Here is a 27,311-nt window from a genome sequence, read left to right on the forward strand (position 1 = left end):
GCTATCACATACATGTGGAATCTAAAAAAAGGACACAATGAACTTTGCAGAACAGATACTGACTCACAAACTTTGAAAAACTTATGGTTTCCAAATGAGATTGGGGGTGGGGTGGGGGGATGCACTGGGGGTTTGGGATGGAAATGCTATAAAATTTGGTTGTGATGATTGTTGTACAATATAAATGTAATAAAATTCATTGAGAAAAAAGAAAAAATTAAAAACTAGCAACTTTATATATAGTTAAAGGAAGTGAACTAAAGCTTCTAAGATAAAAAACCCAATTTCTCTAAAAAGGTATGGTTGATTATCTATTGTATTTTCCATGATTTGGGCATATGTGACATTCTGTTGACTTACTAAGACTGAGCATATCTACTAACAGTGAAACAATTTGCCAGTGCTAGAATAGTTAACTATTAAGAGTAAGTCATAAAAACAATGGGTAATTTTTTATGGCATATCAGACCTAGATGCTTCTAGGGTTAAAAATATTTTACATTGTGCAGTCACACATAGAGTTTATTCATATCACTTAAGGATACTTTGTGAAGGTACAAAATAGTCTTTTAACCAGAAAAAAACCCAAAGTATTATAAATAAGTTAAAAGATAGTTATTATTAAAATCAGTGTTGTGAAAAAATTCACTTCAGTGACATCAAGCTATATTTAACTATAGTTGCTGTTAGAATTTTTGAGCTAAGGAGACTTCAGTATGTAATTATGATAGTGATCCATTTATCTTGGAATCACATTTTATCGGTATAAAAAGTACATGAGTTTGGTACGTGTCATTAGAATGTAAAAAAGATAACTAGAATAACTTTTACCCCAAATAGCAAATACTACATGGAAGGTTTACATAAAGACTGATAAATGCCTCTATTGCAGTTATTAGCAAGAAGAATGGAAAAGAAGAAAAGCCACCAAAGGTTTGTTTTTGTTGATGGACTTCATGCTTTCAAAAACACGTGGAAATGGGCCATGTTCCCAAAATATGGAGTAAACAGTACTGCCTATAGGTATCTTTTGCTATCTGAGGGATTGAGGTTTTTCTGGAGTAATTTAAAAGAATTTTTTTCTCATCTTGTATCCCTTATATTTCCCAGAGTGCTGAATTTCACAATACTTTTAAAGAAAAATTTTGACTAATAATCTAAATAATTCTGTGGTAATTCTATTTTCACTATTTTGGTTGGGAACCTGTTCATACGTTACTTTTTTTGTTTTTGTTTTTGTTTTTTGTCTTTTCTAGGGCTGCACCAGCACTGGATCCAACGCTGGATCCTTAACCCACTGAACAAGGTCAGGGAACGCATCTGTGTCCTCATTGATACTAAGTCTGCCTTGTTTCCAGGGAGCCGAGAAGGGAACACCATGACTTTTGTGCTATTAGAATGTCATTTTTGGAGTTCCCACTGTGGCGCAGTGGAAACGAATCTGATTAGGAACCATGAAGTTGCAGGTTTGATCCCTGGCCCTTCTCAGTGGGTTAAGGATCTGGGTGGCTGTGAGCTGTGGTGTAGGTTGAAGACGGGGCTCTGATCTGGCGTTGCTGTGGCATAGGCTGGTGGCTGTAGCTTTGATTCGACCCCTTGCCTGGGAACTGCCATATGCTGCGGGTGCGGCCCTAAAAAGCAAAACAAAAAACAACTTTCATTTTTGAATAGAATGATTTAATAGGTTTGCTAATATGACAAACTGTTGGTCATTAAGTACATATTTCAAAAATTATATAATTTTAATTATTTTTGGTGCCCCCTTTAAAGTGTCCTGATTTGAGTGATAAATATATAATTTCTGCATATAGTAAGAACTTAGGGCAGAAATCAGCAGTCCAGTACTTTCTGACTACTATAAGGAGCAGAAGTGAAAAGCAGAACTTGATAAGACAGATAAAACATCAGAGGACCTTGTCTATTGCCAAAAAGCCTTTATAAGTTAATCAAATCAAGTCTGTTGCTCATCAATGAAGGTAGGAGTGAGATTCAAGAGGAAATAAGTGCTGGAGAACAAGGACTCCTAATTCTGAATACATATAGTCACATCTCAGACAAGGTTAAGCTAATATTCATATTAGAATTTGGCAAGTCTCTGAGAATGTAATTACCTCTGAGAAAAGATAAATTTAACGTTCTTACACATGACCCTATTCAGATAGACCCTAATGACAAGTTTGTCTTCCTGGAACAAACTGTATTTATTAACAATAGAGATAAGATTCTTTTGAAACTGCATGACCTGAGATTAAATCATGTCAGTGAATACTATATTGCTGGCTACCTTTATCTAGAGTGTATAAAGATGTTTGGTTTGAAGGATGTTTAATAAAGAAAGTGGGCCAACTGGATGATTTGTATGAAGAAATGATCTTTAGAATTAATTTTGGATATTTTCCCCAATAATTCATCATTTAGAAGAAAATAAGGGAAGCTGAATTCTCTGTAATGGGTATACACAGTGTAAGCAAAGGTGATGATTTAGAAGGCGATTTTTGAGAAGCAAGTGAATGGATTAAAAAGAACTTTTTAACTTAAAAAATACAAACCTGTTAAAGTGCAAACCAAAGTGTCTGTATTTCTTTTTTTTTTTTTTTTTTTTGTCTTTTTGCCTTTTCTAGGGCCGCTCCCGCGGCATATGGAGGTTCCCAGGCTAGGGGTCGAATCGGAGCTGCAGCCACTGCCCGCATCTGCAACCACAGCTCACGGCAACGCCGGATTGTTAACCCACTGAGCAAGGGCAGGGACCGAACCCGCAACCTCATGGTTCCTAGTCGGATTTGTTAACCACTGCGCCACGACGGGAACTCCAAGTGTCTGTATTTCATTAACCTCCATGTGCGTGGGAGCGGCCCAAAGAAATAGCAAAAAGACAAAAAAAAAAAATTAAAAAAAAATGCTTGAAATCTAGTAAGCAATAAATGTACAAAAAGATAAGTATTAACTAACATATCTTTTCTATTTTAATCTGATCTTTAGGAATTAGATACAGAGGTAATTCTTCCTGATCATCATATTTTAAAATTTCCTTTTATAATATTTATAATATATAAAGCAAAAGAAAGAAAAGAATATTATATTTTACATTCAAGCAAATGCTATCCTGGTTCTTTTTTTTTTTTTTTTCATACTTTCAAAATGTTCACTTTTTTCTTTTTTGTCTTTTCTAGGGCCACACCTATGGCATATGGAGGTTCCCAGGCTAGGGGTCCAATCAGAGCTACAGCCACTGGCCTACACCACAGCTACAGGAATGCAGGATCTGAGCCGCGCCTGCCACCTACACCACAGCTCACAGCAACGCCGGATCCCCAACCCGCTAAGCAAGGCCAGGGATCGAACCCTCAGCCTCATGTTTCCTAGTCGGTCTAGCTAACCACTGAGCCACGACGGGAACTCCCAAAATGTTCACTCTTATTGTTAGGAACCACTGTGAAAACGTGGAGCTTTAAGAGTACCAGTGGGTTCAGAAATGGAAGGAAAGAAGCTGTGAAAACCAAGAGTGACATTCTTTTATGTATGAGTTAGCTACTTAAAACTTTTTAAAAGTATAGCTGATTTACAATGTTCCTTCAATTTCTGCTTTATAGCAAAGTTACCCAGCCACCCATACATGCATTTTTTTTCTTTCATTTTCCATCATGTTCTAACCCAAGAGACTGGACACAGCTCCCTGTGCTGTACAGCAGGACCCCATCACCCATCCGTTCATCTCTCCCCCACACTCCCTGTCCGTCCCTCCCCCACCCCTACAAACACAAATTGGCCCTCCATGTCCATGATCTGTTTCTGTTTTGTAGATAGATCATTTGTGTCATATTTTAGACTCCACATAAAACTGGTAACATATGGTGTTTGTCTTTCCCTTTCTGACTTATTTCACTTAGTATGGGAATCTCCAGTTCCACCCATGTTGCTGCAAATGGCATTATTTTGTCCTTTTTATGGCTGAATAGTATTCCCACAGCTTCTTTCCTTGTATTGTATGTATGCACACACATATCTTCTTAATCCATTCATCTGTCAATGGACATTTGGGTTGTTTGCATGTCTTGGCTATTGTGAATAGTGCTGCAAGGAACATAGGGGTGCATGTATCTTTTTCAATGAAAGTTTTTTTGTTTTGTTTTGTTTTTTGTCTTTTTGCCATTTCTTGGGCCACTCCCGCGGCATATGGAGGTTCCCAGGCTAGGGGTCGAATCGGAGCTGTAGCCGCCAGCCTACACCAGAGCCACAGCAACATAGGATCCGAGCCTCGTCTGTGACCTGCACCACAGCTCATGGCAACGCCGGATCATTAACCCACTGAGCAAGGCCAGAGATCAAACCTGCAACCTCATGGTTCCTAGTTCGTTAACCACTGAGCCACGACGGAAACTCCTCAATGAAAGTTTTGTCTGGATATATGCCCAGGAATGGGATTTCTGGATCATATGGTGGTTCTATATTTAGTTTTCTGAGGTAACTCCATACTGTTTTCCACAGTGGTTGTACCAATTTACATTCCTACCAACAGTGAAGGAGGGTTCCCTTTTCTCCATTTGTTGTTTGTTGACTTGTTAATGATGGCCACTTTAACTGGTGTCAAGTGGTACCTCATTGCAGATTTGATTTGCATTTCTCTAGTAATTAGTGATGTTGAGCATTTTTTCATGTGCCTGCTGGCCATGTGTATGTCTTCTTTGGAGAAATGTCTATTTAGGTCTTCTGCCCATTTCTAATTGGGTTGTTTGTTTTTTTGTTGTTGAGTTGTATGAATTGTTTGAATATTTTAGAGATTAAGTCTTTGTTGGTTGTATCATTTGCAAAGATTTTCTCCCATTCTGTGGGCTGTCTTTTTGTTTTCTTCTTAATGGTTTCCTTTGCTGTGCAAAAGCTTTTGAGTTCAATTAGTTCCCATTGGTTTATTTTTGTCTTTGTTGTCATTATTATAGGAGGTGGCTCAAACAAGATGTTGCTGTGATTTACGTCAAAGAGCGTTCTGCCTATGCTTTTCTCTAGGAGTTTTATAGCATCTGGTCTTACATTTAGGTCTTTAATCCATTTTGTTTCTGTGTATAGTGTTAGAGAATGTTCTGATTTCATTCTTTTACATGCAGCTGTCCAGTTTTCTCAGCACCACTTATTGAAGAGACTGTCTTTCCTCTACTGTATGTTCTTGCTTCCTTTGTCATAGATTAGTTGACCATAGGTGCTTGGGATTACTTCTGGGCCTTCTATCCTGTTCCATTGATCTATATTTCTGTTTTTTGTGCCAGCACCATAGTTTTTTGAGGACTGTTGCTTTGTAGTATAATCTGAAGTCAGGGCACCTGATTCCTCCAGTGCTGTTTTTTTCTTTGTAATATTGCTTTGTTTATTCAGGGTCTTCGGTATTTCCATACAAATTTTAAAGTATTTTGTTCTAGTTCTGTAAAGAATGTCATTGGTAATTTGATAGGGATGGCACTTAATCTGTAGTTTGCCTGAGGCAGTGTTGTCATTTTGACTATGTTGATTCTTCCAATCCAAGAGCATGGTATATTTTTCCATCTATATGTGTTGTCTTTGATTTCTTTCATCAGTGTCTTTTAGTTTTTGGAGTATAGGTCTTTTGTCTCTTTAGGTAATTTATTCCAAGGTATTTTAGTCTTTTTGATGTGATGGTAAATGGGATGGTTTCCCTAATTTCTCTTTCTGATCTTTCATTGTCAGTATATAGAAATGCAGTTGATTTCTGTGTATTAATTTTGTATCCAGCAACTTTACCAAATTCATGGATGAGCTCTAACAGTTTTCTGGTAGTGTCTTTAGGATTTTCTAGGTATAGTATCATGTCATCTGCATGAATTAGTTACTTTTAAGCTGGATTCTTTAAGCCGAAACATCTTTCCCCATGTTGCCTATATTTTTTTCATGTTAACATTATACTGTTGGAAATTCTATGAAATTGGATTGAATATTTGGGTTAGTAGGCATTTTCTTTAACCCTATTCTTAGGGAAGTTGAGGAGGGCAAGAATTTTTTTCTCTCTTTTATTCCCAAAATCTAGAATTTGAGTTAATGTTATTAGATTATAAATTTAGCCTAATATTGACATCTTTTTGGGGACTATCTTATGAATTTAAATGTCATTGATAATATGGAATTTGACAAAACTCTTCCAAAATTAAGTATGCTTGATTGCATTTCTTTTCTTTCATTTAGAACCATATTTGAAGATGAAAGCAGAGGTGATAGTACACATACAATGACTACATAGTTAATATACTTAAGTCCTATCATTTTCAGTCAATGAAAATTAATTGAATTGGGTAGATAAGAAAAGACTCGGGGTCTCTAAAAATTTGGGGCAATTCTATTCAAAATAGAAAACAGAGGTCCTCAGAATGCTAAGAGCCTTAAGCCTTAAGGGGAAAGCCAGATGGAGGGAGGTCTTTCTTAATTGTCAGAAAAGTTTTTTCTTTTTAAAAAATTGATTCAGACAATAAGGATATGGTATTTGGTGAACAAATTGGAAAAGAGAAAAAATCCACTGTCTGAGTTCTTTCCATATTGAAAGGGGATAACTGGTAGGCTTAGGGAATTCATGGGACAGGAAGAATACACAGTTACCTTTGAACCACACAGAGGTTTGAATTGTGCAGGTTCACTTATAGGCAGATTTTTTTTCCCAATAAATATGAACTATAGTACTACATAATTCATGGTTTGGTTGAATCTGCAAATAAGGAACCAGGGAGGAACCACAGATATAGAATGGTGGATATGAAGGGCTGATTAGGTTTTATAATCAGATTTTTTACTGTGTGTACGTGTGTGTATGCGTGTGTTGGTGCTGTTTAAGGGTTAACCATAATTTGATTTTTACTTGTAATTTTCTAAAGGAAAAAACTGCAAGAAGCACTGAAATCTATTAAAGACAAAGATCTAGAGGGAATACCACAAAACTTGTTCATGGTAAGTAATGGGAGGAAAATAAATGCTAAGAACTTTGAGACATTTATTTGAAGCCTTTATACTTGGCTCTCTTTATATAACAAAATAACACACCCCCCCAAAAAAAACAAAACAAACCTACCATCTTCTCAGAAGTGCTATTTTTCCCAGGAAAGAAAAACTTTCAGAGTTGTTGTATTTTACCCTCTCTATTCCATGAGGGAAGAAATGAAGAAAAAAGTAAGTATAGTAAAAAATCCTCTTTTTAGAAATTCTTTAGGCCTAAAAGCATATTGGAATCTTGTAGGTACATACACCCCAAAGGAGTGTTAGGATCTAGGGTCCCCCAAGTTTTTTCTGATGAGGAACAAAAACCAACAAGTAGAGGGCTGAACTGAGGAAAAGACTTGGCAAGGGAGGAAGAGAAGGACTTCAGTCCCTACATAGAGAGGTGTAGCTTCTTATGCCCCTTATTTCCAAAGGGGAGAAAGTGTACTAAGATGTTTATGACTCATATCACCTTCAGAAAAACACTAAATGACCATTACTTATAAGTATACACCTTGACAGAAATACAAAACTAAGGTGAACATACTAGCTTCACTAAGAAAATCATGCACCAAAATATTAGTAAATAATCAAGTATTGGCTTCTTTTAACTAAGATATACATATCAAATGTGGACAACTGACAAATCAGTAGATGGAAAGTTTTTAAATTACATGTTTTAAAAATAAGTCAGGAGTTCCCATTGTGGCGCAGTGGAAACGACTCCGATTAGAATCCGTGAGGTTGCAGGTTTGATCCTTGGCCTCCCTCAGTGGATCTGGGCTCTAGCATTGCCGTGAGCTGTGGTGTAGGGTGCAGATGTAGCTTGGATCCTGCTTTGCTGTGGCTGTGGCATAGGCCGGCAGTTGTAGCTCCAATTTGACCCCTAGCCTGGGGACTTCTATATGCCGTGGGTGTGGCCCCGAAAAGCAGAAAAAAAAAGTCAGATGTCAATATGCTATCTCTCACTAGCCAAAATGTCTTAATGACTATTCATACTGTTGTTGTGTATCTTTACTTTGATACAATCAGGCTTGGCATTATATTAGTTGATAATATTTTAAGTACCATGCCTAAAAAGAATGGTAAAATGAGAAATCCTTAATCTGTTATTTCACTAGTTTGAAATCTATACCTTCTATTTAATATTTTCAGATTTTGACAGGTCAGAAAGTAGGTAACATCAAGATAACCATGAATCAACTATATAGAAAATTGAAGGATTATGTTACAAGGAAAGGAGAAATGAAATAATGACAATGTGAAATAATACAAGTGATCTTAAATGGTACTCAATTTCTGGGAGAAACCAGGAGGATGCAGAAAACATTAGCAAAATTATGCAGTATATAAAAGCAGAGATACAGAAGCACTCATGGCAGGTCCAACAACAGCAATAACTTAGCTAATCAGAGAGTGGTATTCAACGTGAAAAGTGTAGAAGCTGATAGCATATTTTTAGGAATTTATATTTAGGAATGAAAACTGAATAGAGTTGAAAGAAATAGCACCAATTATGAATATTATATCCATCCTTTGTGTATAATTTGGCCCTTTCCTCCTGAAGTCTAGAGGGACTTCAGAGTACATTTTAGTCAAGGTATAGGTCCAGGGTCCAGCAATTTACTATTATTACAATAGTGCATGTTGAAGCATGACATAAAAGTTGAATTAGATACCCATCCTAAGTTTTTTTCTAGTCCTTTGATTCTGTATTCTAATACTATCCAAGCACTGCTTCTGGAAAAACAGAATTTTGGGGGCCCCAGTTCATTATTTTATAGTTAAATATAGCATAAATCCAGGAAACATTCCTAACATATGGGGGTTTATCATGTATAAATGTGTTTGAAAATACTGTACTGCCATTATTGGCAGAAATTTATAAAGCAATGTTATAAACTAAATCATACCCCTTTTTATAAGTTATCCTTCTGAAATCAGCTGACAGAGGAAGTCAAAGTCTTGATTTTCCAAGGTATTTTATCTTTTGACATGCTACCATCTTTCTATCTCTGATTGTATTAGAGATTTTGGGAAAAGAGGCTATAAAGTTATTACCTTGTGATTCTCATACAGGTACTAATATATGCATTACCCATTTCAATCTATAACAGAGTGAATTGCAGATGTCTTAAAATTGGCCTTTCCAAATGGGTACTAAGGAAGTAAAAATTTCTTTTCAAACTTATCTATAGAAGATATACTACAGAAAAGAAAAAATAAAATTAGCTTTAGTCTATGTAAGGAAAATTTTCTTCCTCTCGATCTGTTTTATTATTTATTTATGCATTTTAGGGCTGCACGTGCAGCATATGGAAGTTCCCAGGGTAGGGGCTGAATTGGAGCTGCAGCTGCTAGTCTACACCACAGCCACAACAATGTCAGATTCAAGCCACAGCTGAGACCTACACTACAGATCACAGCAACGCTGAATCCTTAACTCACTGAATGAGGCCAGGGGACTCACATCCTCATGGCTACTAGTCAGGTTCATAACCCACTGTGCCACAATGGGAATTCCCTGTTTTTAGAAAAACATGTTTGGGCTATCAAGCTAGGCCATGAAAAAGGTTGAGGATGTCCTCCATATATTTAGGCTGCAATAAATTCCACAGGTTCGATTAGCTTCTCAAAAGAAGGCTAAATTGTAAGAAGGTCTATTTGTATGAATTTTATATGCCTGTATATATGTAAAATGTGTATATGTCAGTATGCATATTATGTATATATATTATATGTGTGCATGCATATAATCTATATAGTTCTGTGGAAAAACACACTTGGATGTCTACAATTTAGCAAAATTCCTCATCCAATAATACATCATTAATTTTTATTAACAGTCCAGAATTTGTTTAGCATCACGTTTAATATTTTGAAAATCAAAACATTTAACTTTTTTCTTTCTCAAGGATAGTACTATTAAAAGAAGATCTCTAATACCAGTGGTTAATAATTTTTACTTACAGAAATTTTGAAATTTCATTGTTGGACTTTAGTCTTTTTACATTTCTAAAAGCAGAATAATTAATGTACATGGGATCCTTGTATGCTAGTATATATTTATATGGCCCTACTATTCTCATGAAACCATTTGACTGGCAAACATATTCACCATGGTTTCAAAAGAAACACTCTATTTGACTTAACAGGAAAAACTCTGGGGTCCAACTCTTATTATTTCTGTTGCTATTGAGCATGGAATATATTTGGGCATGGAATAATAGAGGAAAGAGATTTATTAGGGTAATGTCAATATTTATGACTTTTCCCCTTACCTCCTAAAATTAGGTGGTCAGTGACAGAATTGCAAAAAGATTGAAGAAGGATTTTTTTTCATATTACAAATAAAATTCTGAACAACAGCTTTTCCTCCCCACTTATTTTCCAATTTTATAATAAGATTGGCTTTAGAATCAGAATTTAAAGTGTTCCTTTGTTATAAGAAAGAGTTTTGTTTTTTATGGAAATAACTGTCCTTTTAAGAACTGATGACATATATAATTGAATATACTGGTAAAACATAAGGAGAAAAGGTCAAAAGATTAAAGCATTCAGGAGTTCCCGTCGTGGCTCAGTGGTTAACGAATCCGACTGGGAACCATGAGGCTGCGGGTTCAATCCCTGGCCTTGCTCAGTGGGTTGAGGATCCGGCGTTGCTGTGAGCTGTGGCACAGGTCGCAGACTTGGCTGTGGCGTAGGCCGGTGGCTACAGCTCTGCTTGGACCCCTAGCCTGGGAACCTCCATATGCCAGGGGTGTGGCCCTAGAAAAGACAAAAAGACAAAAAAAAGAAAAAAGCATTTAAAGAATACTAAAATACAATTAAATGTCTGTCAATACTATGGGATCATGTCAGAGGTGATCCCTTCTTTTATCAAAACAATACCATGAAGTGATCCATATTATATAAAATTTGGTACCAAATGGCTTATGTTATAGGAAGGCTAGAGCATTATTTCAAATATTAGGGAAAAATTTATTATCGTCAAATTAATCATATGAAAAAGAAAGAATACTGATCATGTTCATGGTATTTCTGATGTTTGGAAAATGCTATAAAAAAAGAAGTATAAATACTATTTAAATTCTGAAAACCATGGTAGAAGCAAAGTTGAATAAGAGGTAGCAGTAACAGAAAAATGGACAAAAATGACAAAATAGCAAAGAGGTAAAACAGAATCATTAAGATTAAATATAATATATGCTAAAAGGTATGAAAGTATTAAAAATTCTACTAGAATTAGAAATGACTCTCATCTTAAATATTAAAATAAAAGCAAAGAATATGAAACATAACTTCCAGAAGACTGAGAGGAAAATAAATAATACAAAGCAGAGAAAATGAAGGACACCTCACTATTCCCAATGTGATTATTATTTATGGAATGGATAAAACATGTTGTAGAAAATGTCACTACAGTTAGAATACACATTAAAAAAACCAACATGCCACATCTACCTGATAATTTTGTGGAACAGCTGAAAAAGCAAACTGCATCAAATTTAGACAGCTTATTGTGGAATAATGAAGTATGGTGAGGTATTAACTAACCCTAAATTTCACAACGGGCAGCTTCTAGCCGGTTCGTTGAAGCTGGATCTCGGCCACACAAGGATCATTGGACAAGAAATCAGTTGAGTTGGACTAGAGCTGCCCAATTGTCTTAATAGTGAACGCTCCACACTGTCTGTTAAGTAAAGAGAAAGAAAATACAGATCAGAAAGACTGAATGGAAGAAAAGAGTAAGAATTAGAATAGATGAGTGTAGGACATCAATGAATACTTACTAAATACTTGTAGCAGAACACGTGGTACTAATTATATTAGAGTGTTAAGAAGCAAGAAGGTAGAGATTAGGAGGGGTCCAGAGCTCAGGAAAGGCTTACTCTCTGCTCTCTTAGAGCTTACAATCTATTTTATACAATCTCTAGTCTAGTGTCACAGTATAAATGCTTCAATGAAGAACAGGTCAACAGAGAAACTAGTGAGTTAAACATTCCTTCTGTTTTGAAAACATTAGGTGAGTTTTTAAAACAGGAATAGAGATTAGCAGAAGGCTATTTTAAAAACTACCTAAAACCCAAAAAGTACTCTTCAGGTTGGCACTGGCAGGACAGACATTTAGGTACCCATGTCATATAATACAGAGTAATTCCATATATCTGTGTCATCTTGAGCATTTTTTGGTTAATATTCATTTAGACCAAAGAAATAACCTAGTTCCTACTACCTTTTTGGCACTTTGGGCATAGGTCAGCTCCTAATTTAGGGAACCAAGTTGTCCTATGACATATTTTAAAATTTTTGGATGGGCTCAAAATTTTCCATATTTGTTCCAATTTCTCTAGAGCAACTACTATCTGACAGAAATTTCTGTGTTGATGGAAACCTCCTATATCTATACTGTCAAATGTGGTAAGTCTCTAGCCACATGGGACTACTTAGCACTTGAAATGTGGCTTCAACAAGTGGTTCTGGGAAAATTGGACAGCCACATGTAAATCATTGAAGTTAGAACATATCCTCACACCATACACAAAATCATACTCAAAGAGGTTTAACGACCTAAATGTAAGACATGAAACTGTAAAACTACTAGAAGAGAACGTAGGCAAAACACTCTTAGACATAAATGAAGCAATATTTCTTTTGGATCAGTCAACAAGGCAAAAGAAATAAAAGCAAAAATAAACAAGTGGGACCTAATTAAACTTAAAAACTTCTGCACAGCAAAGTAAATTATCAAAAAAAAAAAAAAGAAAAAACATCTACAGAATGGGAAAAAATATTTGCAGATCATGCGACTTGACAAGGGGTTAAATATCCAAAATATACAAACAGCTCTTACGACTCACTATCAAAAAACAATCCAGTCAAAAAATGAGCAGAAGACTTGAACAGACACTTCTCCAAAGACATACAGATGGAGACAGGCATGTGAAAAGAAACTCAGCATTGCTAACTATTACAGAAGTGCAAATCAAAACCACAATGAGATATCACCCACACCAGTCAGAATGACTATCTCAAAAAAATCAACAAATAACAAATGTTAGCAGGGATGTGGAGAAAAGGGAACCCTTGTACACTGTTGGTGGGAATGTAAGCTGGCACAGCCACCATGGAAAACAGTATGAGGTTTTTTAGAAAACTAAAAATAGAACTACCATATGACCCAGCAATTCTACTCTTCGGTATACATCCAGAAAAAAAGAGAAAACACTAATTTGAAAAGATACATGTGCACCAATATTAATAGCAATATTCACAATAGCCAAACAACAAGCATAATGCCCATCAACAGATGACGGGATTGGAGTTTCTGTGTGGCTTAGTGGGTTAAGGATCCAGTGTTGTCACTGCAGTGGCACAGGTTTGATTCCCATCATGGCTCAGTGGAAATGAATCTGACTAGCATCCATGAGAACGCAGGTTTGATTCCTGGCATTGCTTAGTGGGTTAAGGATCTGGCGTTGCTGTGAGCTGTGGTATGGGTCGGAGACGCAGCTCAGATCCCACGTTGCCGTGGTTGTGGCCTAGGCCGGCAACTGTAGCTCCAATTCAACCTCTAGCATGGGAACCTCCATATGCCATAGGTGCGGCCCTAAAAAGACAAAAATAAAATAAAATAAAATAAAATTGAACTAGCCTCTTGTGGCTAGTGGTTACCGTGTTGGGAACAGCATGACTCTGGGGCTTCAGACATATCTAGTCTGCTAAACGCTATAGACTGGTTAGGACTTCTCTGGCCTGTTTAATATTGTCTAGTACCACTTAATATCATGAACTGCTGTATTCTTAGTGGCTAGAATGCTAGCTAGCACATGGTAGGTGCTCAACAAATATTTAGAAAATGGCAATATACAGCTCATGCTTAATCCACTTCTCATAGCTTACAGGTAATATGCTCTGGTTCTCTCAGGAAAATTAGAGAAGTGAAATTAAACTATTCTTTGTATGTGGAACTGTTTGGTTGAAGGGTCAATATCCCTAGAGAGAATAGGAGCATTACTAACTTCATTATAGCTCAAAGAAAAAAAATATAAATAGTTATATGTGAATAATTTAGGTTGATAATTATAGGAATATTGAAGGGAGAATATAATATGTAATGGCAAGGAATTTGTTAGGGATGTGGATAAGAGTTGATGAAAGGGATAAGAAGGAAAATAACTTCAGATTAAACAACAATTCGGATTTTATGTATGACTAAAGGATGGAAACTGAAGCTCAGAGAAATCTTGAAGAAATAATACAGTAAACTGGTTAGGTAATAATAGAACTTGGAAAAGTGATTTGGCAGTGGAAAAAGAAATGAATAAATTATTTTTAGCACATCATTGAGCTGAGAAAAGGACACAAAACAGTATAAATAGACCATGTAGCCTTAAGAAGTCAGAAAAATCACTGGTATTGTTTTCGTTTCAGAGGATAAGGAAGATGGGCAAACTAACATGTAAGAGGTGAGGATTCTGAAAATAAAACATAAGAAATTATGTATTCATGATTTTCAGCTTGAGGAGGTAATAACCATCCATTCAGGTGTTTTTTGGGTTAAAATAGGAAGAGAAGCAAAGCACTAGGGTCAGAGTCACTATTAAACACTACTAAAATGCAGAAGAAAACAGGAAAACTCCCTTAGAAGACAATTTAGAGGGCAGACACTCATGCCGTGATTAGCAGCTGGTAAAAGAGAAATGTATTTTTTGAAAGAGATACTGCAAGATCAAACAGAATGCAAGGAAAGAGAGCCACATATGAGAATTAATAACATTTGAGCATGGCCTAGTTGACAGTATTGAATTAAAGAGAACTTAAGAGGACAAGAACTAGGACAACATCCTTGGGTTTTGACTAATAATTATCAAATCTTGGCAATAAATATTAGATAAGTGATTTGACTAGATCTCAGGACTGAAGGAACAATAACTTCATATGAGTGAAAAAGATACCCTATACTCCTTTTTCATGACTTTCTAACACAGATAAAGTTAAAATATTATTAGTGAAGTGAGGAATACAAAATCCTATTGCTTATTATCCTGTGTCTTCAAAGTGAGGAAAGATGTCATCCAAAAACATGTTCAGGAAACAATTTTGTAAGGTATTAAGGTTTGATGAGTTGAATCTTAGGTTGTGAAAGTAAGATGCTCATCCAAGTAATATGGATGCTAAGAGGAAAGAAAGAAAGATGGGGTAAAAGGAGGGAAAATATTTAATCAGAGAGAACAACAAAATCAGAATGAGAGGGAAATTAGGTGTTCAAACTAAGAATGGAAACACATAATTGGATACGCAAATAAAATGTGCCACCCACTGAGATAGATTTTCCTCCATAAAATTACAAAATTTACTGTATCAACTAACACCTATCCTTAAACAGTAATTAACAATTACCTCAAAATTATCCTTATTCACACTTCCCCAACATTGATTTAAGTACTTTCACTGGTAAGAGTTTATGGATAATGTAAAATTAAAGCAGTCCAGAGGCTAAGGGTTAAATAATCCATGTTAGATTAAAAATTGATTAAAAATGGAAATAAAACCAAAACATTTGTACTATATTTCACATTGTACTGTAAGAGGATACATGAACCTGATAATGGGTTAACCAAGGGTTGTAACACTGTGGCCTGCAGGCTGAATTTGCCCTATCACCTGTTTTTGTAAATAAAATTTTACTGGAACACACAGTTATTGTTTATACCTATCTATGGTTGTTTTTAAGCTATAATAGCAGCATTGAATAGTTGAGCTAGAGAGCATGTGGCCTACAAAGCTTAAAATACTTACTATTGGGCCCTTTACAGAAAGTTTGTTAACCCCGGGGGTTTACACTATTCAGGCTGGGAAAAAATTTCTGGATAAGAACTTGAGAAAATCTTTGGAAGAAAATGTTAAGATGTTTTAAATTCAAAGAGTGTGTATACTATATATTGCAGAAATAAATTATTACTTTTAAATATATTGGATTCAACTTGATTAAAATCAAAATCAGAAATTATGAGTTTAATAGACACTTAAGATGAAACTAAGCAGCTATTGATACCAATGCTTCTGAGACTACAAAGAACAGGGATTAACCAGGTTATATGCTTACATATATAAGAAGATAAGTGTTTGTGCACTAGTTACCATAGTGTTTATATTAAATTTACACAGTACTTTGTTTTGCTGTCAAAAAGTTGAGTTTCTAAATCTTTTTTTTTTTTTTTTGTCTTTTCTAGGGCTGCACCAACAGCATATGGAGGTTCCCAGGCTCAGGGGTCTAATCAGAGCTGTAGCCGCCGGCCTCTGCCAAAGCCACAGCAACGCTCGATCTTAGCTGTGTCTGTGACCTACACCACAGCTCACAGCAACGCTGGATCCTTAACCCACTGAGTGAGGCCAGGGATCAAACCTGAAACCTCATGGTTCCAAGTCGGATTCGTTAACCACTGCGCCTCGACAGGAACTCTGGGTTTCTAAATCTTAAAAGCACAAAGAGCTTTCTTGTGATGTTAAAAAGTTTGTTTTTAATACTTCCAAGGCCTTAACTTTTTTTTAACATTGAGACTATCAGTGTTTTTATTTTATTTATTTATTTATTTATTTATTTATTTATTTATTTATTTATTTATTTATTTATTTATTTTTGCTGTTTCTAGGGCCACTTCCCACGGCATATGGAGGTTCCCAGGCTAGGGGTTGAATCAGAGCTGAAGCTGCTGGCCTGCACCCCAGCCACAGCAATGAAGGATCCGAGCCGCATCTGCGACCTACACCACAGCTCAGGGCAACACCGGATCCTTAACCCACTGAGCAAGGCCAGGGACTGAACCCTCAACCTCGTGGTTCCTAGTCGGATTTGTTAACCACTGTGCCACAATGGGAACTCTGGGTTTCTAAATCTTAAAAGCACAAAGAGCTTTCTTGCGATATTAAAAAGTTTGTTTTTAATACTTCCAAGGCCTTAACTTTTTTTTTTAACATTGAGACTATCAGTGTTTTTTTATTTTTTTTGTTTGTTTTTAATAGAAAATTACATTTGTAAAAAAGTTTGCTGTAGAAAGTTTTGTTTACTTAATGTGGTAAACTGTATTTGCAATATCTGGTTGGTAATATTCCTCATCAACCTGCCTCCTATGAAAAACCTCAGCCAGTAATGGAAGGCTCAAAAGCTCCCTTAGATTAGGAACATGTAGGTAGCTAAAGACATCCCTCCTTGTAAAAATTTATCTTACAAGTGAAATAATGTGACTCTAACACAGAAGTTAACTGTGTTTTTGTTTTTTTTTTTTTTTTCTTTTACTTTTTGGCCGCCCTGTGGCATATAGAGTTCCCAGGGCCAAGAGATCCAAGCTGCAGTTGCAACCAATGCTGCAGCTGTGGCAATGCTGGATACTTAACCCACTGTGCCAGGCTGGGGATTGAACCTTCGTCCCAGCATGCCCAAGATGTAGCCCAACCCTTTGCAACACAGTGGGAACTCCAACTGTTTTTATTTATTTTTATTTTTTATTTTATTTAAGTTTTTTTTATTACTCAAATGAATTTACCACATCTGTATTTGTATAATGATCATAACAATAATCCAATTTCACAGGATTTCCATCCCATAACCCAAGCACATCCCCCCACCCCCCAAACTGTTTCCTCTGGAGACCTTAAGTTTTTCAATGTCTGTGAGTCAGCATCTGTTCTGCAAAGAAGTTCAGTCTATCCTTTTCTCAGATTCCACATGTCAGTGATAGAATTTGATGTTGGTGTCTCATTGTATGGCTGACTTCACTTAGCCTGATAATTTCTAGGTCCATCCATGTTGCTAAAAATGCTGGTATTTCACTCATTTTAATGGCTGAGTAATATTCCATTGTGTATTTGTACCACATCTTCTTGATCCACTCTTCTGTCGATGGACATTTAGGTTGTTTCCATGTCTTGGCTATTGTGAATAGTGCTGCAATGAACATTGGAGTACATGTGTCTTTGTGAGTCATGGTTTTCTCTGGATAGATGCCCAGGAGTGGGATTGCTGGATCAAATGGTAGTTCTATGTTTAGTTTTCTGAGGCATCTCCATACTGTTTTCCACAGTGGTTGCACCAGTTTACAATCCCACCAACAGTGTCATAGGGTTCCTTTTTCTCCACACCCTCTCCAGCACTTTGTCTGTAGACTGTCTGATGATGGCCATTCTGGCTGGTATAAGGTGGTACCTCATAGTGGTTTTAATTTGCAATTCTGTAATAATGAGTGATGTCAAACATCTTTTCATGTGTTTTTTGGCCATCTGTATGGCTTCTTTGGAGAACTGTCTGTTTTGATGGGGTTGTTTGTTTTTTTTTTGGTATTGAGCAGTAGGAGTTGTTTATAAATTTTGGAGATTAATCCCTTGTCAGTTGATTCACTTGCAAAGATTTTCTCCCATTCTGTGGGTTGTCTTTTCGTTTTGTTTAGGGTTTCCTTTGCTGTGCAGAAACTTTTCAGTTTGATTAGGTCCCATTTGTTTATTTTTGTTTTTACTGTCATGACTCTTAAGAGGTGGATCTGAGAAGATGTTGCTGTGCTTTATGTCAGAGCGTGTTTGGCCTATGTTTTCTTCTAAGAGTTTTATAGTGTCTGGTCTTATATCTAGGTCTTTAATCCATTTTGAGTTTATTTTTGTGTATGGTGTTAGAGAGTGTTCTAATTTCATTCTTTTCCATGTGGCTGTCCAGTTTTCTCAGCACCACTTATTGAACAAGCTGTCCTTTCTCCATTGTATGTGCTTGCCTTCTTTGTCATAGATTAGTTGGCTGTAGGTGCATGGGTTTAATTCTGGGCTTTCTATCCTGTTCCACTGATTTGTATTTCTGTCTTTGTGCCAATACCGTACGGTTTTGATGACTGTTGCTTTGTAGTATAGTCTGAAGTCCGGGAGCCTGATTCCTCCAGCTCCATTTTTCTTTTTCAGGATGTCTTTGGCTATCCTGGGTCTTTTGTGCTTCCAAACAAACTTTAAAATATGTTGTTCAAGTTCTGTGAAAAATGTCCTTGGTAATTTGATAGGGATTGCATTGAATCTGTAGATTCTCTTGGGTAATATAGCCATTTTGATAATATTGACTCTTCCAATCCTCGAGCATGGAGTATCTTTCCATCTATTTGTGTCATCTTTGATTTCATTCATCAGTGTCTTACAGTTTTCAGAGGACAGGTCTTTTATCTCTTTAAGTAGGTTTACTCCTAGGTATTTTATTCTTTTGGTTTGATGATCAACGGGGGATTGCTTCCCCAATTTCTCTTTCTGCTCTCTCATTGTTAGTATATAGAAATGCCATCGATTTCTGTGTATTAATTTTGTATCCTGTGATTTTGCAAAATTCATGGATGAACGCTAACAGTTTTCTGGTAGAGTCCTTGGGATTTTCTAGGTATAGTATCATGTCGTCTGCAGATAGTGATAGTTTTACTTCTTCCTTTCCAATTTGGATTCGTTTTATCTCTTTTACCTCTCTGATTGCTGTGGCTAGGACTTCCAGAACTATGTTGAAGAGTAGTGGTGAGAGCGGACATCCTTGTCTTGTTCCTGATCTCAGGGGGAATTCTTTCAGCTTTTCACCATTGAGAATGATGTTTGCTGTGGGTTTATCATATACGGCCTTAATTATGTGGAGGTAGGTTCCGGCTCTGCCCACTTTCTGAAGGGTTTTTATCAGAAATGGGTGTTGGATTTTGTCAAAGGCTTTTTCAGCGTCTATTGAGAGGATCATATGATTTTTATTCTGCAGTTGGTTAATGTGGTGTATCACACTGATGGATTTGTGGATATTGAAGAACCCTTGCACCCCTGGGATAAATCCCACTTGATCATGATGTACAATCCTTTTAATGTATTATTGGATGCGGTTTGCTAGTATTTTGTTGAGGATTTTTGCATTGATGTTCATCAGTGAAATTGGCCTGTAGTTTTCTTTTTTTGTGTGTGGTATCTTTGTTTGGTTTTGGTGTCAGGGTAATGGTGACCTCATAGAATGAGTTTGGGAGTATCCCTTCCTCTGCAATTTTTTGGAATAGTTTCAGAAGGATAGGCGTTAGCTCTTCTCTAAATGTTTGATAGAATTCGCCTGTGAAGCCGTCTGGTCCTGGACTTCTGTTTGTTGGAAGTTTTTTAATCACAGTTTCAATTTCAGTTCTTGTGATTGGTCCGTTCATCTTTTCTGTTTCATCTTGGTTTAGTCTTGGAGGATTGTACCTTTCTAAGAATTTGTCCATTTCTTCTAGGTTTTCCATTTTATTGGCGTATAGTTGCAATAGTAGTCTCTTATGTTCCTTTGTATTTCTGTGATGTCCGTTGTTACTTGTCCTTTTTCGTTTCTGATTTTATTGATTTGAGTCCTCTCTCTTTTTTTCTTGAGAAGTCTAAGGGTTTATCAATTTTGTTGATCTTTTCAAAGAACTAGCTTTTCGTTTCACTTTTCTATGGTTTTCTTTGTTTCTTTTTCATTGATTTCTGCTCTGATCTTTATGATTTCCTTCCTTCTACTAACTTTAGGTCTTGTCTGTTCTTCTCTCTCAAGCTGCTTTAGATGTAACGTTAGCTTGTTTATTTGGGCTTTTTCTTGTTTCCTGAGATGGGCTTGTATTGCTATAAACTTTCCTCTTAGAACGGCTTTTGCTGCATCCCATAGGTTTTGGAGTGTCGTATCTTCGTAGTCATTTGTTGCTAGTTATTTTTTTAATTTCCTCTTTGATGTCTTCTGTGATCCATTGGTTGTTCAGTAGCATGTTGTTGAGTGTCCCGTGTTTGTGTTTTTTGCAATATTTTTCTTGTTGTTGATGTCCAGTTGTATAGCGTTGTGGTTGGAAAAGATGCTCGATATGATTTCAATTTTCTTAAAGTTACTGAGGTTGGATTTGTAGCCCAGGATGTGACCAATCCTAGAGAATGTTCCATGTGCACTTGAGAAGAATGTGTATTCTGTTGCTTTTGGATGGAATGTCCTATAAATATCTATTAAGTCCATCTGGTCTAATGCTTCATTTCAGGGCCTGTGTTTCCTTACTGATTTTCTGTCTGGATGATCTGTCCATTGCTGTAAGTGGGGTGTTGAGTCCCCCAGTGTTATTGTGTTATTGTGGCTCTGTCCTTTTAAGGTTGTAAGCCGTTGCTTTATATGTTGTGGTGAACCTATGTTGGGTGCGTAGATATTTAAAATTGTTATATCTTCTTCTTGGATTGATCCTTTGATCATTACGTAGTGACTTTCCTTGTCCCTTAAAATATTCTTTATTTTAAAGTCTATTTTGTCTGATATGAGTATTGCTACTCCAGCTTTCTTTTGATTCCCGTTTGCATGGAATATTTTCTTCCATCCTCTCACGTTCAATTCGTGTGTGTCCCTAGAAGTGAAGTGGGTCTCTTGAAGACAGCATATATATGGGTCTTGTTTTTGTATCCATTCAGCCAGTCTGTGTGTTTTGGTTGGGGCATTTAGTCCATTAACATTTAAGGTAATTATTGATATGTATGTTCTTATTTCCATTTTATTAATTGCTTTGGATTTGTTTTTGTTGCTCTTTTTTCTTCCCTTCTTTTCTCGTTCCCTCCTCTTCTGGTTTGATGACCATCTTTAGTGTTGTATTTGAGTTGATTTTTCTTTGTGTATGAATTGTAGATTTTTGGTTTGCAGTTATTCTGAAGTTTTGATATGACAGTCCATATATATATATGAGATTGTTTTAAGTTGTTGGTCTCTTAATTGCAAGTGCATCTCCAGTGTCCTGCATTTGTACCCACCTCTTCTCAAGATTTCTGATTTTGGTGGCATAATTGTGCATGGATGATTTCGTATCTTTACTGTGTATATACTGTTACTGGTGAGCCTTTTCATTTGTCATATTTTTGTTTATGGTTGTGGCCTTTTCTTTTCTGCCTAGAGAAGTTCCTTTAGTATTTGTTGTAAGGTTGGTTTAGTGTTGCTGAATTCTCTCAGCTTTTGCTTATCTGTGAATTTTTGTGTGTGTGTGTCTTTTTGCCATTTCTTGGGCCATTCCTATGGCATATGGATGTTCCCAGGCTAGGGGTATAATTGGAGCTGTAGCCACCGGCCTAAGCCAGAGCCACACAATGCAGGATCCGAGCTGCGTCTGCAACCTACACCACTGCTCACAGCAACGCCGGATCCCCAACCCACTGATCAAGGCCAGGGATTGAACCTGCAGCCTCATGGTTCCTAGTCATATTCGTTAACCACTGAGCCATGATGTGAACTCCTCTGTGAAGGTTTTGATTTCTCCTTCAAATCTGAATGAGAGCCTTGCTGGGTAAAGTAATCTTGGTTGGAGGTTTTTTCCTTTCATCATGCCACTCCCTCTGGCCTGCAGAGTTTCTGCTGAAAAATCTGCCGATAACCTTATTGAGGTTCCCTTGTATGGTACTTGTTTCTTTTCCCTAGCTGCTTTCAAGATTTTCTCTTTGTCTTTAATTTTGGTCCGTTTGATTAATATGTGTCTCAGGGTATTCCTCCTTGGGTGTATTTTACATGGCACTCGCTGTGCTTCCTGGATTTGAGTGAGTGGTTCCTTTCCCATGTTTTCAGCTATTATCTCTTGCAATAGTTTTTCTGTCCCCTTCTCTCTTCTCCTTCTGGCACCCCTATAATACAGTTGTTGGTGCATTTAACATTGTCCCAGAGTCCTGTGAGACTCTCTTCATTTGTTTTCAATCTTTTTTCTCTCTTCTGTTCTATATCTGTGTTTTCCACTAATCTGTCTTCCACCTCGCTTATTCGTTCTTCTGCCTCTTATATTCTGCTGTTGGCTTCTTCTAATGAGTTTTTTATTTCGGATATTGTATTTTGCATCTCTTCTTACTTAAGTTTTATATCTTGTATCTCTTTGCTCAGTGTTTCCTGTGAGTTATCCATCTTTGCCTCCAGTTTATTTCCAATGTCTTGCATCATCTTCAGCATCAACAGTGTAAGTCTTTTTCCTGGAGGCTGAGAATCTGGTCATCACTTAGCTGGTTTTCTGGGGTTTTTTCTTTCTCCCTCATCTGCGGTCTAGTTCTCTGTCTTTTAATTTTTATAGGTTTTTGGTGTGGTGACCTTTTTACAGATAATAGAGTTGTAGCCTCTCTTACTTCTGGTGTCTGCCCCCCTTGTGGCTGAATTTGGTACAGGGGGGCTTGCTGTAGGTTTCCTGATGGGAGGGAGTGGTGCCTGCCCAGTGGTAGGTGGAGCTGATTCCTATCCCTCTGGTGGGTTGGGTTTTGTCTCTGGGTGAGATTAGAGGCAGCTGTGTGCCTGAGGGGTCATTAGGCAGCCTGTATACTGATGGGTGGGGCTGTGATCCCACCTGGATTGTTGTTTGGCCTGGGGCTTCTCAGTGCTGATGGGTGGGGCCAGATTTTCCCAAAATAGCCATTTCTAGAGAAAGGTATGCTGATGATTATTCCCAAGAGCTTTGCTTCCAATGTCCTTCCCCCACAACAAGCCACATTCACCCCTGTTTTCCCAGGAGGTCCTCCAAGAACTGCAGTCAGGTTTGACCTAGATTCCCATGGAGTCTTTGCTTTGCCCTGGGACCCAGTGCACGTGAAAGTCTGTGTGTGCCTTTTAAAAATGGGGTCTCCATTTCCCCCAGTCCCGTGGATCTCCTGTGCACAAGTCCCACTGGCCTTCAATGCCAGATGCTCTGGGGGCTCTTTCTCCCAGTGCCAGATCCCTACATGTGAGAGGTTGATGTGTGGCTCAGAACTCTCACTCCTGTAGGTGAGTCTCTGTGAACCAGTTAGTTTCCAGTCTGTGGGGCTTCCCACCTGGGAGGTATGGGGTTGCTTATGTCGTGTAATTGCCTCTCCTACCTCTTGATGTGGCCTCCTCTTTGTCTTCTGGAGTAGGATATCTTTTTGAAGGTTTCTGGTCCATTTGGGTGAAGATTGCTCAGTATTTGGTTGTAAATTTTGTTGTTTTTAGGAGAGCAGTTGAGCTCCAGTCCTTCTATTCTGCCATCTTAATCCCATCAGAAAAGCAAGCAATCTTTTGGAGAAAAACAATTGCAGAAGACCAAACTGAAGGGTATGATCTGTCCTGGAAGGAATCAAATTTCTTTCCATCTTCAAGCATCCTTGCATAGTGGGCCACACAGGTCTTCTTTGGGGAATGTGCACCTGCCTTCTTAGGCACTGCCTCTGCTGTGGTGGGGCCCCAGAACCCGAACCCACCTGTGGCTCTCGGAAGGGCTAACAGAGAAAGCTAGCTCAGCTCACTGTCAGCCCGGTTTGGGGCATAGGAGCCGTGGATGCTACATCACCAAGGAGATGAGACTGCGTGAAGCTGGTGCCTGGGATGGGCCATAGGGGAGAGAAGGAAGGAGTCCCTCCACATTTATGAAAGCCAAAAATATTACCAAACGTTCCCAAGGGAGGCCAAGTCCCATCTGGTTGAGAACTATTGCCCTAAATCAATTAAGGAAGTTACTTTTTTGTTCTGTTTACTAAGAGTTTTTATGATGAAATGGTATTGAATTTTAAGTTGCTTTTTCTTAATCTGCTGAGATTATTATTTTTTCCTCCTTTAATCTATTAATATAGTAAATCCCATTATTATTTTCTAACGTTAATCTGTGGTACAATTTTATTAAGCACATGGTACTCTGAAAATTATACAAAACTATGATACTTTTCTTCAGTTTTCTTCAGTTTTGTTTTCTAAAACAAAACAATGTAAATTAGACCTCACATTAAAAATTAAAATTTAATTGCTATCATTAAAGCCCATTTTAGGAGTTGCCATCATGGCTCAGTGGTTAATTGAGGTTGCAGGTTTGATCCCTGGCCTTGCTCAGTGGGTTAAGGATCCAGCGTTGCTGTGGTTGTGGTGTAGGCTAGCGGCCACAGCTCCGATTGGACCCCTAGCCTGGGAGCCTCCACATGCCATGAGTGTGGCCCCAGAAAAAGACAAAAAGACAAAAAAAGATAAATAAATAAAGCCCATTTTACCTATTGTGTAGTGCAACTTGCTTGTTTTATTAGTGATCTGGTTTTAAGTAATCTGTTTGGGGTTTACTGTATTACTTTGAATAATCAAATGTTTACATGCACTTTCTTCAAACATAATAAATTTAATTCACTTAAATATCAAATTAATTAAACAATATAACAAATGGTTTAATAAATAATGTGTTTGCTTTAATTTTAAATGTATAACGGGGAATAGGATGTTGATTATTTGTAAATAGTGGGAAAATCAGCAAAATCAAGCAGCAAAATCAGATATGATTACTCATTCAGTTCTAAATGCTGTGTAAACGTTATATATTGCTGGTTTCCACAATGGAGACAGGCAGTGTCACCTTTAGTCCGGCTGCCATTTTCCTCTAAACATTCTCTTAGAAGTATATTTCCATAATCTTTGGACTAAAAGCAACTTTCCTGGTGGTTGTTTTAGCATTACTATGGAAATAAAACCACACGGAAGTAGAAATACCTGTGCTAATTTTAAGAGACTTAAAATGGTGTTGTAATAACATCAGTAAGAAGTGGGAAAATGATATTTTCAGTCATAAACCATAGGTTGACTACATTTAGATAACAATGCAGGATAAATTTTATTATAAACTGTTTTTTAAAATTTTGCCTAAAATAATTTTTCTGTTTTGCTTTCCTCTTTAGTCACGTTCTATATCTAGTTCCCCTGTGATGGTAGCTCAGCCCGTTTATCAGCAACCTGCATATCACTACCAGGTAAACATTAAATTACAATGAAAATCTTCTTTGATACCTCTAGTCCTTTTTTTGAGGTATGATTAATGTATAATGAACTGTGTTAGAACTGTATAATTTTATAAGTTTTTAAAAATTAGAGTTCATTTACAAGGTTGTATTGGTTTCTGTTGTACAACAAAGTGATTCAGTCATACATATATATATATACATACTCTTTTTCATATTCTTCCCATTATGGTTCATTGCAGGATACTGAATATACTTCCCTGTGTTATGCAGTAGGACCTTGTTGTTTATCTGTTTTATACATAGTAGTTTATATCTCCTAATCCCAAATTCCTAATTTATTCCTTGCTGCACCCCCTTTGGTAACCATAAGTTTGTTTTCTATGTTTGTTAGTCTGTTTCTGTTTCATATATATGTTTACTGTGTCATATTTTACATTCAACATATAAGTGATATCATATGATATTTGTCTTTCTCTTAGTTCACTTAGTATGATAATCTCAATGTCCATCCATGTTGCTGAAAATGGCATTATTTCATTCTTCTTCTTTTTTTTTTTTTAGATTTTTTTTTTTTTTTGGTCTTTTTGCCATTTCTTGGGCCACTCCTATGGCATATGGAGTTTCCAAGGCTAGGGGTCTAATCAGAGCTGTAGCTGTCAGCCTACGCCAGAGCCACAGCAACGCGGGATCCAGCTGCATCTGCGACCTACACCACAGCCTATGGCAACGAAGGATAGTTACCCCACTGAGCAAGGGCAGGGATCGAACCCGCAACCTCATGGTTCCTAGTCGGATTCGTTAACCACTGCGCCACAATGGGAACTCATTCTTCATTTTGGCTGAGAAGTTTTCCACTATAATACCACTATATATAGTGGTATATATATACCAAATCTCCACATCTTCTTTAAATATTCATCTGTCAGTGAACATTTAGGTCATTTCCATGTCTTGGCTAATGTGAATAGTGCTAGTATGAGCAGAGGGGTGCATCTATCTTTTTTTTTTTTTTTTGTCTTTTTGTCTTTTTGTCTTTTGTTGTTGTTGTTGTTGTTGTTGCTATTTCTTGGGCCGCTCCCTCGGCATATGGAGGTTCCCAGGCTAGGGGTTGAATTGGAGCTGGAGCCACCGGCCTATGCCAGAGGCACAGCAACGCAGGATCCGAGCCTCGTCTGTGACCTGCACCACAGCTCACGGCAACGCCGGATCGTTAACCCACTGAGCAAGGGCAGGGACCGAACCCGCAACCTCATGGTTCCTAGTCGGATTCGTTAACCACTGCGCCATGACGGGAACTCCCATCTATCTTTTTGAATTGTAGTTTTGTCCAGATATATGCCCAGAAGTGGGACTGCTGGATCATGTGGCAACTCTGCTTTTAGTTTCTGTTTTCCATAGTGGCTATACCAGTTTATACTCCCACCAACAGCACAGGAGAGTTCCTCTTCCTCTACACCCTTGCCTGCATTTGTTATTTGTAGACTTTTTAATAATGGGCATTCTGACTGGTGTGAGTGGGTACCTCATTGTAGTTTTCATTTGGATTTCTCTAATAATTAGTGACATTGAGCATCTTTTCAAGTTCCTATTGGCCATCTGTATGTCTTTGGAGAAATATCTATTTAGGTCTTCTAACA

At 37.3% G+C, this 27,311-nt stretch overlaps 1 protein-coding gene across 3 annotated transcripts in view; it reads right to left on the reverse strand.

Moving 5' to 3' along the window:
- Nucleotides 1-27,311, reverse strand: part of BOLL (boule homolog, RNA binding protein) — a 78,842-nt gene that overhangs the window by 3,011 nt on the left and 48,520 nt on the right. The window contains exon 11 of one of the 3 annotated variants that reach the window (XR_014830069.1): nucleotides 11,524-11,659. The exons of 1 other annotated variant lie outside the window; for it this stretch is intronic. Coding sequence is in view for 1 of the 2 variants with exons in the window: in XM_021075731.2 (XP_020931390.1) it covers nucleotides 11,636-11,659 (24 nt within the window). In the remaining variant the exon portion in view is untranslated. Of the gene's footprint in view, nucleotides 1-11,330; nucleotides 11,660-27,311 lie in introns of those variants that run through there. One more of the 3 variants, XM_021075731.2, reaches the window with a different exon arrangement.

This window comes from Sus scrofa, chromosome 15, assembly GCF_054392235.1.
Source record: "Sus scrofa isolate SSC_HxYL_T2T_F1_AM1 chromosome 15, Sscrofa_HxYL_maternal_Yorkshire_Landrace_v2.0, whole genome shotgun sequence".
Taxonomy (NCBI): domain Eukaryota; kingdom Metazoa; phylum Chordata; class Mammalia; order Artiodactyla; family Suidae; genus Sus; species Sus scrofa.